This window comes from Pleurodeles waltl, chromosome 4_1 (genome assembly GCF_031143425.1).
Source record: "Pleurodeles waltl isolate 20211129_DDA chromosome 4_1, aPleWal1.hap1.20221129, whole genome shotgun sequence".
NCBI classification, from domain to species: domain Eukaryota; kingdom Metazoa; phylum Chordata; class Amphibia; order Caudata; family Salamandridae; genus Pleurodeles; species Pleurodeles waltl.
In genome coordinates this window covers 996,677,180-996,697,483 of record NC_090442.1, presented here as the reverse complement: position 1 = coordinate 996,697,483, position 20,304 = coordinate 996,677,180, and the positions used below count along the sequence as shown (strand labels likewise).

General features: G+C 43.9%; 1 protein-coding gene across 1 annotated transcript in view; it reads left to right on the top strand.

Annotated features, from left to right (window-relative positions):
* Positions 1 to 20,304, top strand: part of SLC26A4 (solute carrier family 26 member 4) — a 177,707-nt gene that overhangs the window by 20,878 nt on the left and 136,525 nt on the right. Inside the window, exon 3 of the mRNA XM_069229830.1 lies at positions 4,812 to 4,951. Coding sequence (XP_069085931.1) covers positions 4,812 to 4,951 — 140 coding nt within the window. The remainder of the gene's footprint in view (positions 1 to 4,811; positions 4,952 to 20,304) is intronic.

Sequence of the window (20,304 nt, the reverse complement as noted above, 5' to 3'; positions counted from 1 at the left end):
GTTAACCTGCCTCTAGGAGCTAGCCAGATACCTTGCTGCTCCACCTGTAGGAGCTGGTCCAGAGGCCTTGCTGACCTGCCGAGGGGAGCTAACGCAAAGGCTTTGCCCCTCTGCCTATCCCAGATAATCCGAAGACCTTACTACGCTGAATACATCTAGGGTCGACGACAGAGGCCATGGCATTCTACCTCTGTAAAAAAAACATAGTGCCCAAAACCAGTGGTGCCCGTTGTCTGCTCTAGGAGCTAGCCCAGAGACTGAAATTAACCATGAAGGAATACGATGAATATTAAGTTATATATTTAAGCATTTTTTCAACAGTGGTTAATAGCGGATTGTTTTGTTATGAACAGTGCTTAATGAGTGCTTGTTGTTTCCGGTGCAGAGCACTGACACATATTTTTGAGGTTCGGCGCTTATTCTTCGGCCCCAAGCATTTGCTGCGCGCGAAAGGCACAAATGGGAAAGACGGAGGAAGAGAAAAACGTAGAAGCGTCATAATTGGAGAAATTAGAAAGTTGCACAAGTGAGCCGAAGTGGCAGGGAGTGGCTGTAAATGGATTTAAGAGGCCCGTGATGGCTTCATGATTACGCTGCCTCAGTATTCCGTGTACCCACATTTATTTGCAGCAGGGGCCTGTTTAAGAGGAGGGCTTTGAGCACCGGCACGTTTTTATTTACAAATTAAGCACTGGTTATGCAGTGATATAGTTCAAATGCGAGGGAACTGATAAATCTATTGTTAGTTCCGACGCTGAAGACCAAACAGGTACGAACCTGCGGACTGCTGGTTCTTGCAGGTACCAAGAAGATGTTACAAGATGATCCCTGACACAGAGCAGTGGCGCATGGCACACAAACAAGCACGCGCTACTTGCCAGCAGTTCTGTTCCTCTTCTTTAGCCCTGCAGGCCGTGCACGGAAGCCAGAGGCCTGCTGTAAAAACCAGTGGACCCGTAGCGCCCATTAGATTTCAGTACCAAATAATCTTAGACTTTACTCGTGTGAAAGACCCCAGGGCTCTTCCTTCAGTGTGTATTTGATGGGCAGAGGTGGCTAGCCCTCGCTTTTGTGCCAGTAAACACCACGTTGCATTCTGGGACCTGTGGTTTTGTTTTGCAAGTGTGAACTCATGAATCGCAGCATGCAATGTTAAATTGATTTAAAAAAAAAGACTGCTCAAGGTGTCACAGATTAATTACATAAGGTAATCTGGCAGTTATGGGTCACCTCATCCAGCTCTGAACTCTGCCCAGAGGGAGCAGAGTAGAATCTTATATCACATATATCATTTGTTGTTGAGAAGGAATTAGGGTCAACTGGCCTATGGGGCAATCAGGCAGGTCCCGGTGGGCCGGTCTCATACACCAGTGTGTGGGCCTTTGGCTGTTTGTAGGCCAGTTTTAGGGTCTGCTGGGCCTGTTTTTATTGTTGCATTCCCTGATATTAAAACAAACATTGCCTGCCACAAGCTCAAGTCCATGCAGTCTGTCATATACTGCAAAGCACTAGCGTGTCTTTACAAGTTCAGAACTGCTCCAGTTTGCAAACATGGGCTACAATTTGAGCTTGCTCATTCACTAATGGGGCCCCTTTTATACAGTATTGGTGCCCAGGGCAATTTTCGGTCCAAGTCAGACTCTGAAAGGAATAACGTTCTTAGGAGCTGTGACGACCTTGACATTTTGGATAATTTCTCTTTAGAATTGCCTGTAAAGGTTAGGGACTTTGGCCGATATAGTTGGAAATTAAACAGGAACGTTGATAGATTTAGACCACTTTCGAAAAAAAAGAATGTTCGGATGAACTCTCCAGGCCCCTAGAGAAGATAAAGTTACCTTCACTGTGAGCCTGTTGTTAACATGTTTTGTAGGTTGAATATTAGCTACAACTCGGTCCTTCTCAGACTGCCGACAAGCACTCCCTAAAGCTATGATATTATAATGCAGTCAAATAGTGGAATGCCTTTTCCCCTATTCAAGAGGTTGCCAAGACATTACACTGTATTGACATGTTTCTGCTTCTACACTCTATAAAAAAAAATCTGGAAACAGTACCTCAGTACATGCAGACTCTCAGATTTCCCGACACAGAAGACGGCTTTACCACTGTGTGCCTTTCTGTTTTACGACACACTGTGTGAAGCACAGGCTTTTAGTTTACATGTTTTAAGCCACGTCTTTAATTACACAGGCCATGCCTCTTGGGAAAGTAGTCATAGTTATGCATCTTTGGCCATTCTCCTTTTAGAGATCCCCAACTTTTTCATCCCACTTAAAGCCCTCCCCTTAAGCCTTTAATGCAGAAAGGCCAGTCTTGCTTTTGCTCTTTTGAGTGAGTGGCCAGTCTGCCCTTGCCTCCCCTTGACCCTGCAAGTTTTTCTGCTACCCATTCTTGACGCTGATTTCATTCTCTTTCTCAGTCTCGACTTTCATGTCATATATGCCTCCTTGTGTGCCCCATTTCCATCCTCACAGCCTGCTCTCGCAGCTATCTTTTGCTGTTCTTTGCAAAGTTAAGTCACTCCCTTAACCATATGACTGACTCCACCATCCTATGTTTTCGACTCCCTACTCCTGTCCACTTTTATGTACTACAAATGGTGGTGCTTTGTGACGCGACAGGTATTTGTGACTATGTTTGGTTGGGTTGTAGAAAAGAAAAAGGGCGAGTTGTTACGCTGTCGAAGTGTTCGAGTAGGAGAGCTTCACCAACCTTCGCTGAAGCCAGACATAGATTGACCTGATCGTAGCCTGTGACTGAGGGCAGACCACTGGTGATGAGATGTGAGGGCTCAGTGTGGTGTTCTTGTCTCTGACTGCAGTCGGGTCCATGAACCGTTGATGTGATCACAGTAATAATAAATGATGGAGACTCTCATTATGAGATGGCCATAATCTCCAATTAAAGTTACCAGTTATCCCGGATTTGGAGGGACGGTCTTGGTTTTTCACCATGTGTCCTGACAAATTTCAGTAAATTTAGAACATGTCCTGGTTTTCGGAGAAGTTGACTGAAGATAAATGGAGGGAAGGTATTATGTGTTCCAGTGCAGGATTAATTAGCAGTTCTTTAAGAATGCAACTTAATTACCATTGTTTGTGTGTACAAATTGCATTTTAAGATCCTTAGTCTCTCATAGTCTGTGTTTTCTTTGTTGGTGAGAGATGTCAGTTAAGTATTTCCGTGCTCCTTCCTTGATGCAAAATTGTAGTCCTACTTCTGTTTATGGAAGGTCCTGTTTTCTGGTTTTTGCAGAGCTGGCCACGTTATCTGCGATGCCCCAGGTAACAGAAGTTACTGGGCCCTTCACGATTGCAGTAACTCAGAATCCCTGCGGGCTCACAGTTTCCCTGAGCTCCCCCGCTGCTTAAAGCAGCTGAAATCCCTGTGCGAAAAGTTGGCTAAGAAAGTGGAATAACCTGTAGAATCAGACACATTAAATCTAATTCCCTCGGTTATTCTACAATCTTAAGTGGGCCTTCAACTTTTAATGTGCCCATTTTTCTGAACCCCTGTAGACAAAGTACCAATTTTGGCCAGTAATGGTATCTCCAGGGTCTTGACTACTGGACCGAGTAACGGGCCACCTATAATGAGTTCTATAGTGATTTCCTCCTGAGCAATGGCAAAGCTATCTAAACATAGACATACAATATGACAAAAGCTTGACCTGGGTCGGTGCAGGGACACCAAGGTATGTTAAATAATGTTAAACCTGCGTGAACTTGAAATCAAAAGGGCAGTTGTGCACAAAATAGATTTTGAAAGGGCTTGTAGAGCAAAGGTTAAACCAGAAACAAAAGCATCCCATTTGCTCATGTGAGAGAGAAAACAAGGAGCAGGACTGTGCTTCGGAAAGGATGAGCTATAGAAATATTTCTTTTCTTTTCAGGGACAGATGGTAAACTCATGAATTTGACACAATCGTGATCACCATGATCAGTCCCATGGATGTTACCTTTGGGCAAGTGTTGATAGGATGCTGAGGCACATATTTATCAAGGTTTTGAATCACCCTTGTGTGGTGGAAGGGGGTGCAACGGCAACGCAAATCCTAAGTAAGATCCATCAAGCCATGGAAGGCCACCTTGCGTGGCCCTGCACAGCTTGATAACTCTAGAGTAACATAAGGCTGCACAGATTGCTGGCTTGCATTACTCTGTGGCAGGGAGGCATTCCGTGGGTGGAGTGTGGGTGTTCCCACGCATCCACCCATGGATTCTGACACATTAACAGATGTACCAATACTGGTAGACATGGGAATGAGACAAAATGCTATGCCTTCCCAGGTGAGGTTTATTTCTCCTCGTTTTTTCACCTTTCTATGTCTGCTGCATTCTGCTGCACACACAGAAAGATGAATATGCCTCTCAGGACTTTTTCTGTGCAAAAAGCCGTTTCTTCCTGCACTAAAACAATCCTGCCTACAACGCAGACTCTCTTGCAACTTGACTCAAAAGTGTCTGCATTGGCGCTAAGCTGCAAAAGGTGCACCAGCATTAGGAAAGGACAGGAATGCGCTGTATAATGTTAAATATGGTGCATTTCTGCCATTTTCCTTTCAAATCGCGCAGCACAGCAAGGTGGCTTGCTGCGTTGTGCTGGGTGAAAGATAGATAATTCTGCCTCTAAGTGTCAAAGGTGAGGATGCTCATTCAGGTTACACTAGCATGGAAAAACTAACCTTGAAAAAGAACCTGGAAATAGTGTAGCTCACACTATGTTGATTTGCTCTAGGATTTATATATGAACTATGTGAATGATGTGCAGCTGTGACTTCTGATGACAATGATTGTTTTGTTTGACAGCTGTACCTCCAGAAAAGCACTAAAAGTAACCAAGTCCTTCCTGCCGGTTCTTGAATGGCTGCCCAAATACAAGGTTAAGGAATGGATAGTCAACGATACCATCTCTGGCGTCAGCACGGGACTTGTGGCTACTCTACAAGGTAGGACTCGTTTAGCCTTATAGATTGGACTAATAGTGACACTAACCTTAATGGCTATATGGTACTAACCTGCTCTCATTGTATCACTGGCAGACAAAAGTATGATGTATTGAATGTTCTTAGTGCTGCGATGTAAGCCAAGCATGTAACTCAAAGGGGAGTCAGTAGTCCTCTCTGGAGAGGTTACATGAACGTTGTGCATTGAAATTGAACTGGGTTGTATGTCACAATATTGAGGTCAATAATATCAACTTGCACAGTGTCGAAATCCATTATATTTTCAAGGAAAGTATATATATCCAGAAGTGTAAATTTACTAGACTATTCTTAATGCCACCTCACGCTATCTGTTAGTCTATAATGTGGAGTTGATATTTTTGCAGGTGAATATTTCAGCCATGATATTGTTACCCTCCAATTTGACATTGTACGACTTCTTTCCACAGCTTTACTAGACAAACAAATGTGTGTCCTGAAGAGAGTGACAGTTTTTTTCTGCCTAACCAGTGCCTTGACACAGGTGTTGTCTACAGACAGACATGACTTCTTGGCACCCTCATGGGCTGAGATTGCAGATAGACACAACTGCTTTCCACCTCTCCAGTGCCCAGAGATACTCCTGGTCTAGAGGCAAACACTGCTTCTCAACACATTGGAATATCGAAACAGATTCAACTTCTTAACACTTGAGGTCTGGAGAAATCCATGACTTCTTGTAATCTTTGAAGCTATCAGAAACAGCCCCGGAGCTAGACACATTTTCTACACCTCTCCTGTGCCCAGAAATAATCTGGGTCAGGAGGAGCCTCTACATTACTCAGACACTGTGTGAGTCTGCAGAAATACTTTTTTTCTTACCACACTCAAGGTCTGGAGGCAGGCGCGGCTTCTGAACACCATCAGAGTCTGAAAATAGACACAGCTACTTTCCATATCTACCCAGACACATACAGGTTCTTGAGACAGACTTTACTTATTGATACGTTCATGGTCTGGAGACCTACACAGCTTTTTGACACAATCAGAGTATGGCAACACTTATCACTGCTTGGAAGGCCAGAGTCAGTAGACAAAATCTGGGTTGACACAATTATGGTCTGGAGACAGCCATGGCCTCTTCACACATTCAGTCTCCTGAAGGTATAGTGAAATAGGCCACCTTCTCTGCCTGCTTATTTTATTTGATTTGCTCCAGTTTATGCCATCTTGTGTGATCTTTTTCCTTGTTCTTTGTTCTTCAGGACAGGGCAATTTCTTTACAGGAAGTCCTGATTTGGGCTGTAGTTCTCTATAACCTTTTGACAAGTAGGATGGCTTGGTGATAGGAGCTCCTTGTGCGAAAGGGGTCTAAATGAGGAGGACATGTTGTCTAGTCTGGTTGAATGTGGCATAGTTTTGTATTTTACAGTACTGCATAATAGAATGTGGTATTGTATGAACAAGTACCATATGAAATGTTACAATACTGTATTGTATGGTATGCTATAGTATAGCACCGTGCTGTTCCATATGGTATGGTATAGTATGCTGTAGAGTGGTGCATATGGTACTGTACAGTGCAGTTAGGTGTTATGCCATAATGTGAACTAAGGTACAAAATAATATGGTATTGTATAATATGGTGTGTTGTTATATTGCATGGTATGCTATTGTATATGCTTATGGTACAGCATGTTATAAAAAGGTACATTAGGGTGTGGTTTTGGATCTTGCATGTTTTCCTGGGCAGGAGATTTATGTCATGAGTCCTCTGACAGGTGCTTTGGTTGATTTTGGTTGTCACTCACCAACAGTCATTGGTGAGCACCGTACCAATAACCAGACTGTTACACGATAAATGTTTGGGAAAGCTGATTTATAGATTTGTGGCAAAGGCCTTTCGGCAGACTGTTTGCACGTCCTGTGTAAATCTTGTAGTCTGTCATGGCTGATCCTTTCATTTCCAGAAAATGTAAACGGTGTGTGACGTAGTGCTTAGACACATGAAGGTATCCCCTAGTATGCCCTCCACATGCATGTATGTTGCCTCTAAGTTTGTGGGCTGCTTTGTAGGTTTAGCTGCAATCAGAAGCCTGCTGTCTCCCATTCCTTGTATATCCCTCTTTGCTGCCTTCCCCCACCGACTGAAGCCATTGTAAAGCCAAGTATATGTGTTTGGTGGATTCACACAACTTTCAGTAGAGGCGGAAGATATGTTCTTGGCCCATCTGGATCAAGCTTGTTCAAGTATGTCATGGCCTGTGGCCTGGAAGATGAAACACCTGAACAAAGTTAATGGCTTAGGCACAGCTACTGCTACACACAGGTGATGGACTGTCTGCCCATCCCCTACATCCTATGTTCTGGTTTGCTCAAGTGATACTGGTTCATCAACAGATGCATATTAGATGGCTGTCTGACTCACATCTACAAACCACGTGGACATTGTGAGATGATGGCCATCCTCAGGGAAATCAGATTGACAGTGGACCTTTGGAAGCTGGTTGCTTTGGAACTGTAAAACATCTAGAACAAAGGTGCAAATCTGAATGACTGTCTACCGTCTAGGGTTTTGGGATAACTTTGAACCAGAGTGGCAAACTGTGTTGCCAAACTGCAGCAGTTTGTGGTTATTAGTTAGCTCTACATGTCAAGTCAGAGTTCACTTTTTCTCTTGAAGAAAGACTGCACATCTGTGCAGATTGAACCAGAGGTAGGCTACGCTGGCTGTCTCCCCTGAAGGAGTTGCAATATACTCCGAGGAAAAGATTGGGTGCTACAATATACCCCCTCAGCACGACCATTACTACATTGATAAGCCACTGCATGGTATGTAAATCAAGCAAAACAAGTTTATTTAGAATGTGAACGAAGTAAAACAATAAGGAATAGTAATACATTTATTTTAAGTTAAGAAATGTTTAAAATACAATTTAAAAAGTATGAATGTGAATTGGGCCTCAACCCAAATATATTATTGAGAAATACTAATAATATAATTAATAATGTGAATGTTTAATATAATTAGTTTTAAAATATGTTATTTTTGTATAAAAATGGCATGCGTAGGAGAACCCAACATATGCAAATTGAAATGCCATACATTATAGAGTAAAAAAATAATACCATGAATATTTGATATATTGCATTTTAATAATTGTATGTCTTAATAAAGAGAGGTGTTTTAGAGGGTCCCACTGAAATATACTACGCTAAATATATTCCTTTATTGATCAATAGCAGTGAAAACGGGGATTTTATCACTAAGTTCTGAGTGACATTAACTAGATAATGAGATGAGAATCTAGTATTCATATTAGTGAGTCTCAGTGAGAGCTACATAGTATTGTCATAGTTATTCTTAAAAGTATTAATAACATTAGGCAAATGATTAATAATGCAAATTCAAAAATGGCATTATATAGTTATTATTACATTTTTAAATAAAGTGTAAATTAACGGTTTAAAAAAGGATATTTTGAAGGAAACTTGTAGAAATGTGATTTGTTTGATTAAAAAACAGAAAATCGTTAAAATCTGGTTTGGTGTTAGGCTTAAAAAGTAAATAATAAAACACTTTAAAAGGTATTTTTTTCAGTGGTATGGTTTTAAAATGCGTTTTAAAATGATAAAAATAGTTTTAGGATGAGCATAAGAAAAATAAAAATTGTTTTAGGACTAAATAATTAACGGTTACATTTATAACTAGGTAGCGCGAGGATTAAAAATAATAATTAAACCAATTAATCTAAAAGTCATGGTAGGTGTAAGGGCTACATGACATATGTCAATTAATTAAAAAAAGCATTCAATTATTGTTAATTCAGTAAAGAAAAAATAACAGAAGTAACCACAACAAAAAAAATCAAGGCATTTGTAGGGATGATGTAGTGGGGTCAAGGTATTAGTAAATGCATTAAAAACTTACCATGGTGTTGTAGTGATTCACAATGTAGTCAGTGCTTAATTTGAGCCAGTGGTTGCCGGTGGGGGACACCAGCACTTATTTTTGGGGACCGGTGCGTATGTTTCTGTATCAGACTTATGTCTAGAACGGTAGAGGGAAAAATACACAAACAGAAATGACAGAGAAAGAAAAAGACGGAAAATCGTCACAAAGGGAGAAAGCAGGAGCCTCCAAGAGAAAGATAAAGCGACAGGGAGTGATTGATAGTGGATGCATGAGGTAGATTTAGGGCTACCCACCATTCGTATTTCATGCACGCAAATTTATTTACACCGGTCCCGTGTTTCAGAGCAGAAATGTGGGCACTGGCACTGTTTCATTTACAAATTAAGCACTGGCAAAAAGGTTCTCATAGTAAGCATTTGATGCATGTCCTTTATTGACTACCCTAAAGATTGACCCTTTTTCTAATCCAGTCTGGAATTAGTCAGTTTCCTCTCAATGTTATTCCATTCCTCTCCCCCAACGCAACTTCTAGGGGTGCACGTGACCCTACAATTTTGTGAATTCTCTTTATTTCGGAAGACTCATATTTGATAAAGTCAATGTAGTTTAACAATTTAACACTCTGGGCCCGATTTCAAGTTTGGCGGATTAGGACTGCCACCACCTCAAACCACCGGGATCTCCGATCCTGGCAGAGCTGGTGGTTCTCTGGAAGCCAGACTACCAGGGTTGTAATCTGGTGCTCCGACCGCCACCTGCGATCCTTGCAGCCAGGTTGGTAATGAGGCCCTCTGTCTCTTACACTTGTCACTAACATTTGTCTGACATTCACTGCCACTCGTGCTCTTTAACTATAAGAAGCAGATCTGGCGCAAAGATTTTTAGATTTCTATTTTCCACAGCACTAAGCCATTTTAAGGCTATTTGTTGCAGCTGAGCGCCCATTTGGTGCCATTTTTTGTAATCTAGCCCCTCCAGTGGGCATTTGTTGTGGTAACATAAAAAGCAGCCTCCCGTCAATGACCTCAGTGCATCACCAGCCCATATGTACATATGTCCTTTATATCATGGATCAAAGTATGAAAAAGGGTCCTAATTAGGATAAAGGCCAGGTGGGTTGTGAACCTACTTTATCAGTTCTCAGTAGGACAAAGCCATTTTTCATGTCTACAACATCACACCTGAAAAGGACAACTTTACCAAGAAAAGCAACTCATCTTAAAAAAAACTTAAAAAAGAAGATTGTTCAAAGAGGAGGGTTGAGAACAGTGGTTACTTCGAACTGGTGGTTGCAGGTGGGGCCCAACGTCACACATTTTTAGGTTTGTTCAGATTGACCCAGAGCAAAAGAGAAAAAAGCACAAAAGGGGAAAAGAAGGTATATGATAAGAATTGAAAAACAGTGGCAAAGGGAGAGAGGAGGAATGAAAACAACTTTCAAAAGTGAAAGAAAGAGACACAGGGTGTCTGCTGGTGCATTGAAGAGGCAATAGGTGGAATCAAGAGTATGCAGAACACTGCCAGAGCGCGTATGAGGTAAACATTAGGAACCAGCACATATTCCTTTACTAATTAAACACAGAATATAGTGCACTCAATTCCCACGAGGCAATAGGCTATGCACATGATAAAGTCTGCTGGTGCTTGAAATGGACATGGTGTACATGCCATTGTCTCACAATATGTACTCAGTACTTTAGTTGAAGGGTATATGGGTCAGGAGTCCAGCCACCCAAACAAAGAAATATTAAAGCAGGGCCTATTCTCATGTTTCCAAGGAATGTTCACACCTCAGGTTTGCTCAAGGGAGCGGTCTTGGATCAAGGTATAGCTAAGGATGGGGCTTGACAAATCCCAACGGTGCTCTGTCTCTTCTGGTTTGGATGAGGTGTGGATGCACACAAGGGTGTGACATTTTGTAGCCATTATCACCTTTTTCTAGATTCCCGCTAATCTCGTGAGAATACATGCTGGTTCGGGAAGATGCAGCATTGAAAGGTATTGGTAGTGGAAGAGAAGACAGACTATGGTGGTTCGAAGACCGGGCCGGCGGTGAAGACCGGCAAATTAGGAGTGTGACAGTTTGGTCTGTGCCAAACTACCACTTTCCCGTGCTTACCGCCAGGGCGGTCGGACCGGCGGGCTGGAGATAAGGATCTCGGACCCGGCGGTCCACCCAATACCACCAGAGGTATCATGAGTCCCCTTTCCGCCAGGGATTTTGTCGCGGTAGCACCACCACAAAATCCCTGTCGGAAAGGCTAACGGTGACAAGAATTTGCATTCCTGTCACCGGTAGATGACTCCTCCACCCCCCATCTACTCAAGAGCCCCCACGCCCCCTTACCTTACAAAATTCCTACCCCCCCACCTCCCTAAACCCCCTAGGACCTCCAGCTCCCAGTAGTGAACCCCCAAACCTCATGCATACACGTACTTACTCCCCACTCCTGATCCCTGTACTTACCCCCACCCTCCCCTGCATAAACGCACGCACCCACATACACCCACAGACACACACACCCTGACACTCACTCACACTCACAACACACTTACACTCACACGCGCTCACACATGTGACACCCCCAAATCCATACACACATACATGTACACACACACAACACCCCCACTCACACACGCACTAACTACATTCACCCCCATTGACACACATTCACACTCCATCCCCCACCCCTCCTTTCCTCAACATATATACACACACAACCCCCACCCCTGTCTACATACATGCACACATGCACCCTGACTCAGCATTCACATTCACCCAAACACGCATCGCCATCACCACATTTACACACACACGCACGCATTCACAAACACTCCTCCTCCCTCCCTCATTCACGACACGCATACACACACTCACACACATCCATTCACACACCCTGCCCCCCTCTCCTTGCGGAGGACACTTACGTCGTCTGACGAGGTGCTCCTCCCTGAGGGGACAGGATTCCGGTGCTCCCACTGCTGGCAGCGCCCCGCCATCAGGACACCACCAGTCCATATTACAGGTTGTAATACGACGACCGACTCCTTCTGGGGGGCCGGGCCAGCGGTGGAACCGACTCTTCGCCTCCGACCACCAGCACGACTGCTGGAGGATTTCCCCCCAAATTGTGGCAGAAATCCTTCAGCACTCATAATATGGTGGTCAGAAGACCACCAGCACTGGCAGTCTTCTGGCACATAGGGCTTCGGCAGTCTTTTCCTAATACCGCCGAAGTCAGAATGACCACCTATATGTTCTGTAATGTATGCCTCTCCAGTCTGCACGCATTAATGTCCGAATGCAGTAATACTCGGGTGATGGATTGTGGGATGTGATGCACCATGGAGTGTTAATGGGCAATGGATATAGTGCCTGATCCTTTGAGAGTGTGCACTCTATTAGCTACTCAACACAGAAAAGTGTGTGTGAAAACGGCTGCTTTAGTGATACATGTGCTCATCATGATAAACAACCCTAGGTACTTTGCCTTACAGACTGTCCTTAAGGCCTCACTATGCAAAAATCAGCCTTACATCTCCACCCCTAAATTACCGCTCCACAATGTTCCCCACAGGTGCAACAGCCCATCTTTGCCCTCCTGCCCTGCATAAAGTAGCTACAGGTTTTGGGTCTGATTTGGCCCCTGAATTCTAATCCTTCAGAATCCTCCATCACAATCTCCCCCCCACTCCTCAGAAGCTGGTCCACCTGCTCAGTAGCATAATCAACCCGAGTTAACTCCTAAAACGTCCTGCAAATCTGTCACTCAGAAAGCACATTTTCTGCCACCCATTTTTACAATGCCAGCCCTTTCCACACATGCCCAGTAAGACTCCAGTGCCTCTTGCAGTTGGATTACATTTCTGAGTGGTACACACCATCAACCCAAAAGAAATATCTTGCTCATATTTCTGAATACAACATCCCTTCTTCCTTCCTTCTTCTCTTCTATAATTGTGCAATTCTATATTGACATTCCTCCTTGCCCTACCTATTGCTGATGGATTCCTTGCTCCCCTCCAATCCCTCTAAGGCAGTACTTCCATCCAAATAATGGCTATCTGGATCTCTTTTTATGCTCTTCAACAGTCCCAACCCTTTCAATTACACAAAATCATTCTCTAATCAAATTAAGAGCACATCAGGGCACCACAGACTAAGAAAGCCATTCCTACACCGGCAACAACTCCCACCATCACCCCTTTGTTCCACCAATTCACTTAAATTATGTGTAGGCAAACCCCAGTTGCTTACCATATTGTGTTTCTCAACCCGCCTTACTGCCCATTTGATGTATGTGTGATCTCATATCCATTTACAAAAGTATCCCCTTCTATGGGCCCAACACAGTATGCAAAATGAACCAGCACAGAACAGCATTAATACCCACAACTTACACGATTAAACCTTCTGGGCACTCATACAACTGAGAACAATTTGACTTCCATCTACCTCACCTCTTCATCCTCTCATCTGAATTATCATAGCCTCTGCATTTGTTCCCAATCTTATTCTGAAAGAATGTCTGCCAATGTTCTCAGTTGTCAGGCCAAAAACCCTCAGCCCCTTAACTGAGACCTTCAGCAATTAACAGCTAGATACCGCATACCCATCAAGGTAATGAAAAACCCTCTCTCTCTCCGCAAACCTGCAGTCCAAATACTGCTGCCACCAGTATACTGGACATACGTGCTTTATAGGATAATTCTGCAGTGCCACTAGAGCTCCTCACAATCATCTCCTCCCGTCTCAAACCACCCCCTTTGTTAACCCCCCAGAATCTCTGACATCTGAAATGCCCCAAAAAAGCACCAGACCATTGCCATTGGAGAATAATACATCCTTGCTTTCATTAATACAAACCTCTGCCAGCACCTGTAGAACACTCCTCAAAGGAATCAGTGACAATGGTCTCTTCATCCTCTTACCACCCCTCACTGGCTTGCCCACACCACAACTATTATCCTCCCCATTGCCCTAGCCAACTGCTTATGACCCCATAACAGCTTACCACAGAAGGCAATCTCTGCCTTCTTTCCAGCTAAGAGTCACCGGGGACAGACCTTTCTTGATCATTAACATAATAAAAGTAACCATATCTTTCATCTCAAATCCACCAACAGCCTCCTCACTCAAATGCCCTCTGTTTGCCCCTAAATCCATAAACTCCATTCCAGACCTTCCCTGTTTGCCTCTCCACTGGTCCTTTGCTACTACTGGGTCAACCACCCTAGATTGTACCCTGTCTACCTTCTGGGGTATAAGAGCCTGTTGGACTTGGCCCTTTTTTGATGGTCATCCTCAAACTTTTTGCCTCCTTCCTCATATTTTTTCTTCCCTATTTTTGTTGCCATTAGGACTCTGGGAACTTCACCACTGCTGACCAGGGCTAAAGTGCATATGCTCTCTGTGTAAATTGTATTGGTGATTGGTTTATCCCTGATTGTCATATTTGATTTACTAAAACGTCCCTAGTAAAGTGCACTAGAGGTGCCCGGGGCCTGTAAAACAAATACTACTAGTGGGGCTGCAGCACTGATTGTGCCACCCACATGAGTAGCCCTGTAAACATGTCTCAGACTTGCCACTGCAGTGTCTGTGTGCGTGTAGTGTTGCACTACCAATTCAACCTGGCAAATGCACCCACTTGCCAGGCCCAAACCTTCCATTTTGCTACATGTAACTCCTAAAGTAGGCCGTATGTAGCCCATGGGCAGGGTGCAGTGTATTTAAAAGGTAGGACATGTAATGGTGTGTTTTACATGGCCTGATAGTGAAATACTGCCAAATTTGTTTTTCACTATTGTAAGGCCTATCTTTCCCATAGGTTAACGTGGGGACTGGCTTTAAATATATTTTAAGTGCAGTTTCCCATTGGAAGCAGTTAGAGATGTGAAGTTTGGGGTCTCTGAACGCACATTTTAAAAGATACATCTTTTGGTAGAATTGGTTTTTAGATTGTCTCTTTGAAAATGCCACTTTTAGAAAGTGGACATTGTCCTGCTTAACCATTCTGTGCCTCTGCCTGCCTGTGGAATCCACGTCTGGGTCAGACAGACAGTTGGGCTGTTTGTGAATTCCCTCTAGACAGTGACACAAAGGGAGCTGGGGTGTGATCTGCACATCCTGATGAGCCTTCCTGGGCTAGAGTGGAGAGGGAGGAGCTGACCCCTGAAAGGGCTGTGCCTGTCCTCACACACTGCAGTCTCTGACCTGCTGGAGTGCGTCTGGAGCCAGGCCTGGGCAAGGCAGGGTCTTGTGAACAACAGAGACTATCCTTTGATGTTTGTCTACTTCAAAGGCAGAGAAGGGTATAAGTAATGGACCCAAAACCCCAGACTGGTACAACACTTCTGGATCAAGAGGAACCTCTGCCGAGGAGAAGAGCTGAAGAGCTGGAGGAGGAATACTGCCCCTTTGCTGTGTGTGCTTTGCTGGGTTGGCCTGCAGTTTATGCTTCTGCCTTAAAGAGGGCAAAAACTAGACTTTGCTGTGTGCCCTGCTTGTGAAGTTTCTCCAAGGGCTTGAAGTAGAGCTTGCCTCCTGTTGGAAGTCTCAGGGATATCAAAGATAACAGATTCATTTGCCTACTGCACTAGGAACTGTGTGGTTTGTGCTGCAACAGAAGAAAAAAGACTGCAACGCCGTCGCTGCCTGCACCGTGACCTGACACTGCTGCATGGAGCCATGCCCTGCGTTGCACCACAACCCTGGTCCCACTGACGCCGCCTCCTGACGCCATCACTGAGCCGCTGCTTGAACCGTGACCTTTGGGCCCCGCACTCCGCATTGCCTCGATCACACTGCAGCCTTGGTCTTCCCAATGACGCCGCTCTATGCTGACACCGATGCCGCTGCCTGCAACGGGGCCTCAGGACACCGCTTGTGAGGTACAAGAAGCACCGACCTGCACCGCAGCCCCCATCCATTGAAGCCAGCTCCATCGACTCCAGCATCGTCAACAGATGCCCCTGTCTGCACCTTGATCCATGGCGCCGCATGGAGCACGCCCTGCATTGTACCGCCAACTTGGGCCTACCAATGACAGTGCTTCAACAACGAAAACGCCACAGGCTGCACAGTGACCTGGAGATGTCGCACTACCCCGCTTCACACTGCAGCCCTGGTCTCACTGACACCGCAGGATGCCGTCACTGAGCCGCTGCCTGCACTCTGACCTGTAGGCACCACACCTTCACATCGTCCTGCTTCCACCACACCCCCAACACCATCAACGCCAGCGTTCCTGACTTCGTCATTAGCCCGGAGTTCAACCTGCAACACGTGTGACTTCAAGGTCCCCATGACCCCTTCACCGACCTCTTGAACCGATGCCCGCCAACGCCTGCCGACGCCAGCGACGCCAGCGACGCGGCACTCCCGATCTCATCGTGAGGATCACAATAGCCTACATTTCGGAGGTACTTTTTGTGGGCCTTCCCGACACCATAGCTGACCCACAACGCCACAGCTGGCCTGAGCTGTTGAATTTGTTGTTCACGATGCCGTGATAGACCCAGAAGGAGCTATCGACTTCAAGGAACTGTATCTTTAAGTAATTATTGCAAAATTCATATATTCTTTATTTGTATTTTGGATTTTTCTCGTTTTGGTCTTGTTTTACACATATACATTTTGGGTATTTTTCTAAAACTGGTGTGATGTCTTTTTGTAGTGTTTTCACTGTATTACTATGTGTTATGCGCAAATGCTTTACACATTGCTTCTGGGATAAGCCTGACTGCTCATGCTAAGCTACCAAGGAGGTGAGCAGGGGTTATCTGAGCTGGGTTTCTCCCTTATCCTGATGAGAGTGAGGGTCCCTACTTGGACGGGGTGTAAAGTGACTGCCAACTAGAGACCCCATTTCTAACAGGGCCATACAAGACCCTACCGAATATGAAGCTCACTACCTCTTGCCTCCTTGTACCACCCCAACACTCAACTCTTGCCCTGCCCGGACACCATACCTATCTATCTGTCCCTGTTCCTCTTCCCTGCTGAGGCACACTCCAACCACACCCATCTACCTCTTTTCCCCTGCACACTCTCATTGATGCCCAACCCTCCCCTTTCTCCCACCACTATCTTCACCAACCTTACTACCGCTTCTTCCCCAGTGCTTTTTCTGACCTTACTCAGCACCTTTTATGATCTATGCTCCCCCTCCTGCTTCCTTTTTCATGCTGCCACAACTGTTGTTGACCTTTGCCATTCCCAAACATACCCAAGGTAAATCTGACCTCTTTACCACTGTACCCTTGTATTCAGACTTCAGAATTAAGAAAATACAGCGTTCCCCGCTGTGGGAAGATGCTGCCAGTATATCCAGCTCTCATATTAAGGTGACAAAAGCACCATTCTGGGTCAGACAGTGATACCAATATTCCACATCCAACTGAGGCTTTAATAATTCCAACCTTTCACCATTCCCCAGGTAATTTTTTGTCCTGATGAGACCCTAGTATCCAGCATGAGGGTCAAAACATCGTCGACACGTTAGTCATACAAGACCTCTTCAATTTTGTTTTGAATTATCAATCCATGTATTGACAAGCATACTTTATAACTTAATAATAGGCTGTCTTTGTGAGATACACCAAAGATCACAGAACTATAAGCAATTTCTTTATTGCTTTATGGTTTGGTGTCTCTTTTCTCACTTGGGGATCACTTTTTTCAACTACCACTCTTTGTTTATTTTCTTAAATTATGATTATAAAAATGATTCACCATTATATGCTGATTCATAGTCCAAAACATTAAAAACACATTTTTCACATATGTGTTGGTACTGGATTCAATGAGGCTTTTTTGAAAGATTCTAGAAAGATGATTTTCGTCTTCATATAAGAATTTTTTGTATGAGTCAATCAGTAGCAAGATTTTTCTGCTATAATATTTAAATTGATTGAAAATGAGTTTCACGTGGATATGTGTTTTGTGATAATTATACCCAGGTTCACGTGGACATTCTGGGTTGCTCTTATATTTGTATAGTGCCTTTTTCAGACTGCCACAACTCTTGTCGATCTTTGCCATTCCCAAACATTCCCAGAAACACCCAAAAAATCCAAAGGCAGGGTGCTCCTTGCTACCTCCGCCACTTTGCTTCTACCTCTAGCCACGAGACATGGATTCACCCTTGAAGGATGACCTTCCTCACTCTGTGATCCTGTTCCTCCTTGAGTTGGTGCTATCTGTGCAGCACCCCTTATCTATCTCTGTGACAGTAAACATGACAAAATCACCCCCTTAACACCCTGAGCTGACCGCAATAGCTGTTCCTGACTGGTGACTGGCATGCTCATCTTACAGGAAAGAGGACTATAACTTCCTAGCACTGTATTAACTACCCACCTCCCACCCCAACGCTCTGTGCATGCCGCTATCAGGCGTAGTACCACAATTTGTATGCAAACACCAGTGAAAACAATGCTTTTTTCCTGAGGAACACATGCTTGATATAACCCTGCAGTACAGTCCATATGCAAATTGAAAAATCATCACTCATTTCCACAGTTTCTGCACTGTCCATTTAGCAGCAAAGCCTGGCTCTTAGTTTTAAACTTGGTGCTCTTTAGCTATTTTGCTTGTGCTCCTGATGAATTGAGACATTTAAATGGTAATCTGCCACAAACAATCCATCTCTTTTCAGTATACACCTCTGCCCCACCTCAGCTGCCCAGTCACAGTTCTGCTCCTTTGTTACTTGTGATGTGTAATGGCTCTTGAACCATTCATGGACTACTGTATTTAATACATACCATCGAAATACAGAAAGGAGCCTTGGGCGAGCATCCATCAGCCATTAACGTTTTGGCTCCTGAACCTTCATCTTGTGGTTTGGGACAATAGGAATTAAAACTTGGACTCTCTCAATTGAGAATTTTAGTCTCTCAATTATCTATGCTTGGATGTGTCCTTCATTAGAATGCACTATTTTACACCTAGAAAGTACACTCAGTTATCACTCATTGGATATGTTTTAGTGAAAAATTATTTGTTTTGGGCAAGAATTCTAGGTACAGTAACAGAAGGTGTCTAAAGTTCAGATGTCCATGAAGCATTTAAACATTTCTGTGATCTTCTGAGGTCGACACTGGTGTAGTGGATCACACTTTCAACGATTGTCTCTAAACTATATGAGGACATGACACTGAATTGTATATATTGCCTAATCATTTTCATGATCATGGTGTGGTTTGCAGCCCCTGCTGTGCTGAAGTAAGAGAGGTCATTCTGAAATCAATAATGCTGACCTTGGTTATAAACAAATGTGTGAGAACACCATAATATGCCCAAACGTTTTATTACTCCTAGGCCAAAACAGGTCCTGAAAGGGTAGCATATCAACTTGGGTTGCTTTAGGCAAACAAGCAAGTGCAAGGCAGACTAGCTTTATTGTACTGATTTTAAAAAGAAACATGCCATATAGTAATACAAGCACACACACAGACAGAATATCACACCTTTCAGCCTTCATACACACACTAGCCAATATGCATAGTCACACACGCACACACACACATACACACACATTGACTCAGGCATCCTCACACACAGAACAACAAAGTGGCACACATGCACTTGCAGACAAATTTCGACAGACAGGCATGTGTAGAGACGCCAGAAAGTAGCCATGGGACACACACAGCAAGCACACATACAGAGACAGACTACATGCATATATGCTTACAGCCACGCACAGGTGGGCTCAACTATTCACATCTTATCCTACCTTCCCTTCGTCTTCCATTTCCTCTCCTACTTCCTTCCTCTCTTCTGCTTTGTTCCACTTTTCTCATCCCGACCCGTCTTTATCCCTTTCTCATGTCTCACATTTTTCTTTACTCTCCCTTTCTTAATTTTCTCCCTCTGCTTTGCCGATGATTGTTTTGTCTTCAACTTCTGGCTCTATGGAATGTAACTATAAAAAGGGATTGTCAGAGGAGTGGTCCAGGACATGATATGCACATTTTGCGAAGACCCACATAATCATAGACGTTAGAATCTGTCGAAAAAGTTTCGAAATCCACCTAGATACACCTAATTTAGGGCCAGCTGTATCATTGATTTTACCGGTCACAAACGATCACAACCGGTAAAATGCATTTTGGTATGTATGAATTTTAAATTGTGATTTGGTAACCTGTTACTGATTCGCAATTTAGAATTGCGAATACATCCTGATTCGGTATTAGGAAGGGGCGTGTTCAGGGCGTCGCTTCCTAATACTGAACCTCAGGGGTATGTAAGAATGTGATGGGACCGAAATGTGGGTGCAAAACATTTGCATTTGGGGGCCACATGTACATATGTTTAAATTACCAATTTCTTTATTGCAATTTCCTGCGAATTTCATTTAGGAAATCACTAATTCAAATAGATGAAACCCTTCAGAGTTACATTTGTGATTTATAGTGGGTCATAAATAGACCTGCCTCATTAATATTG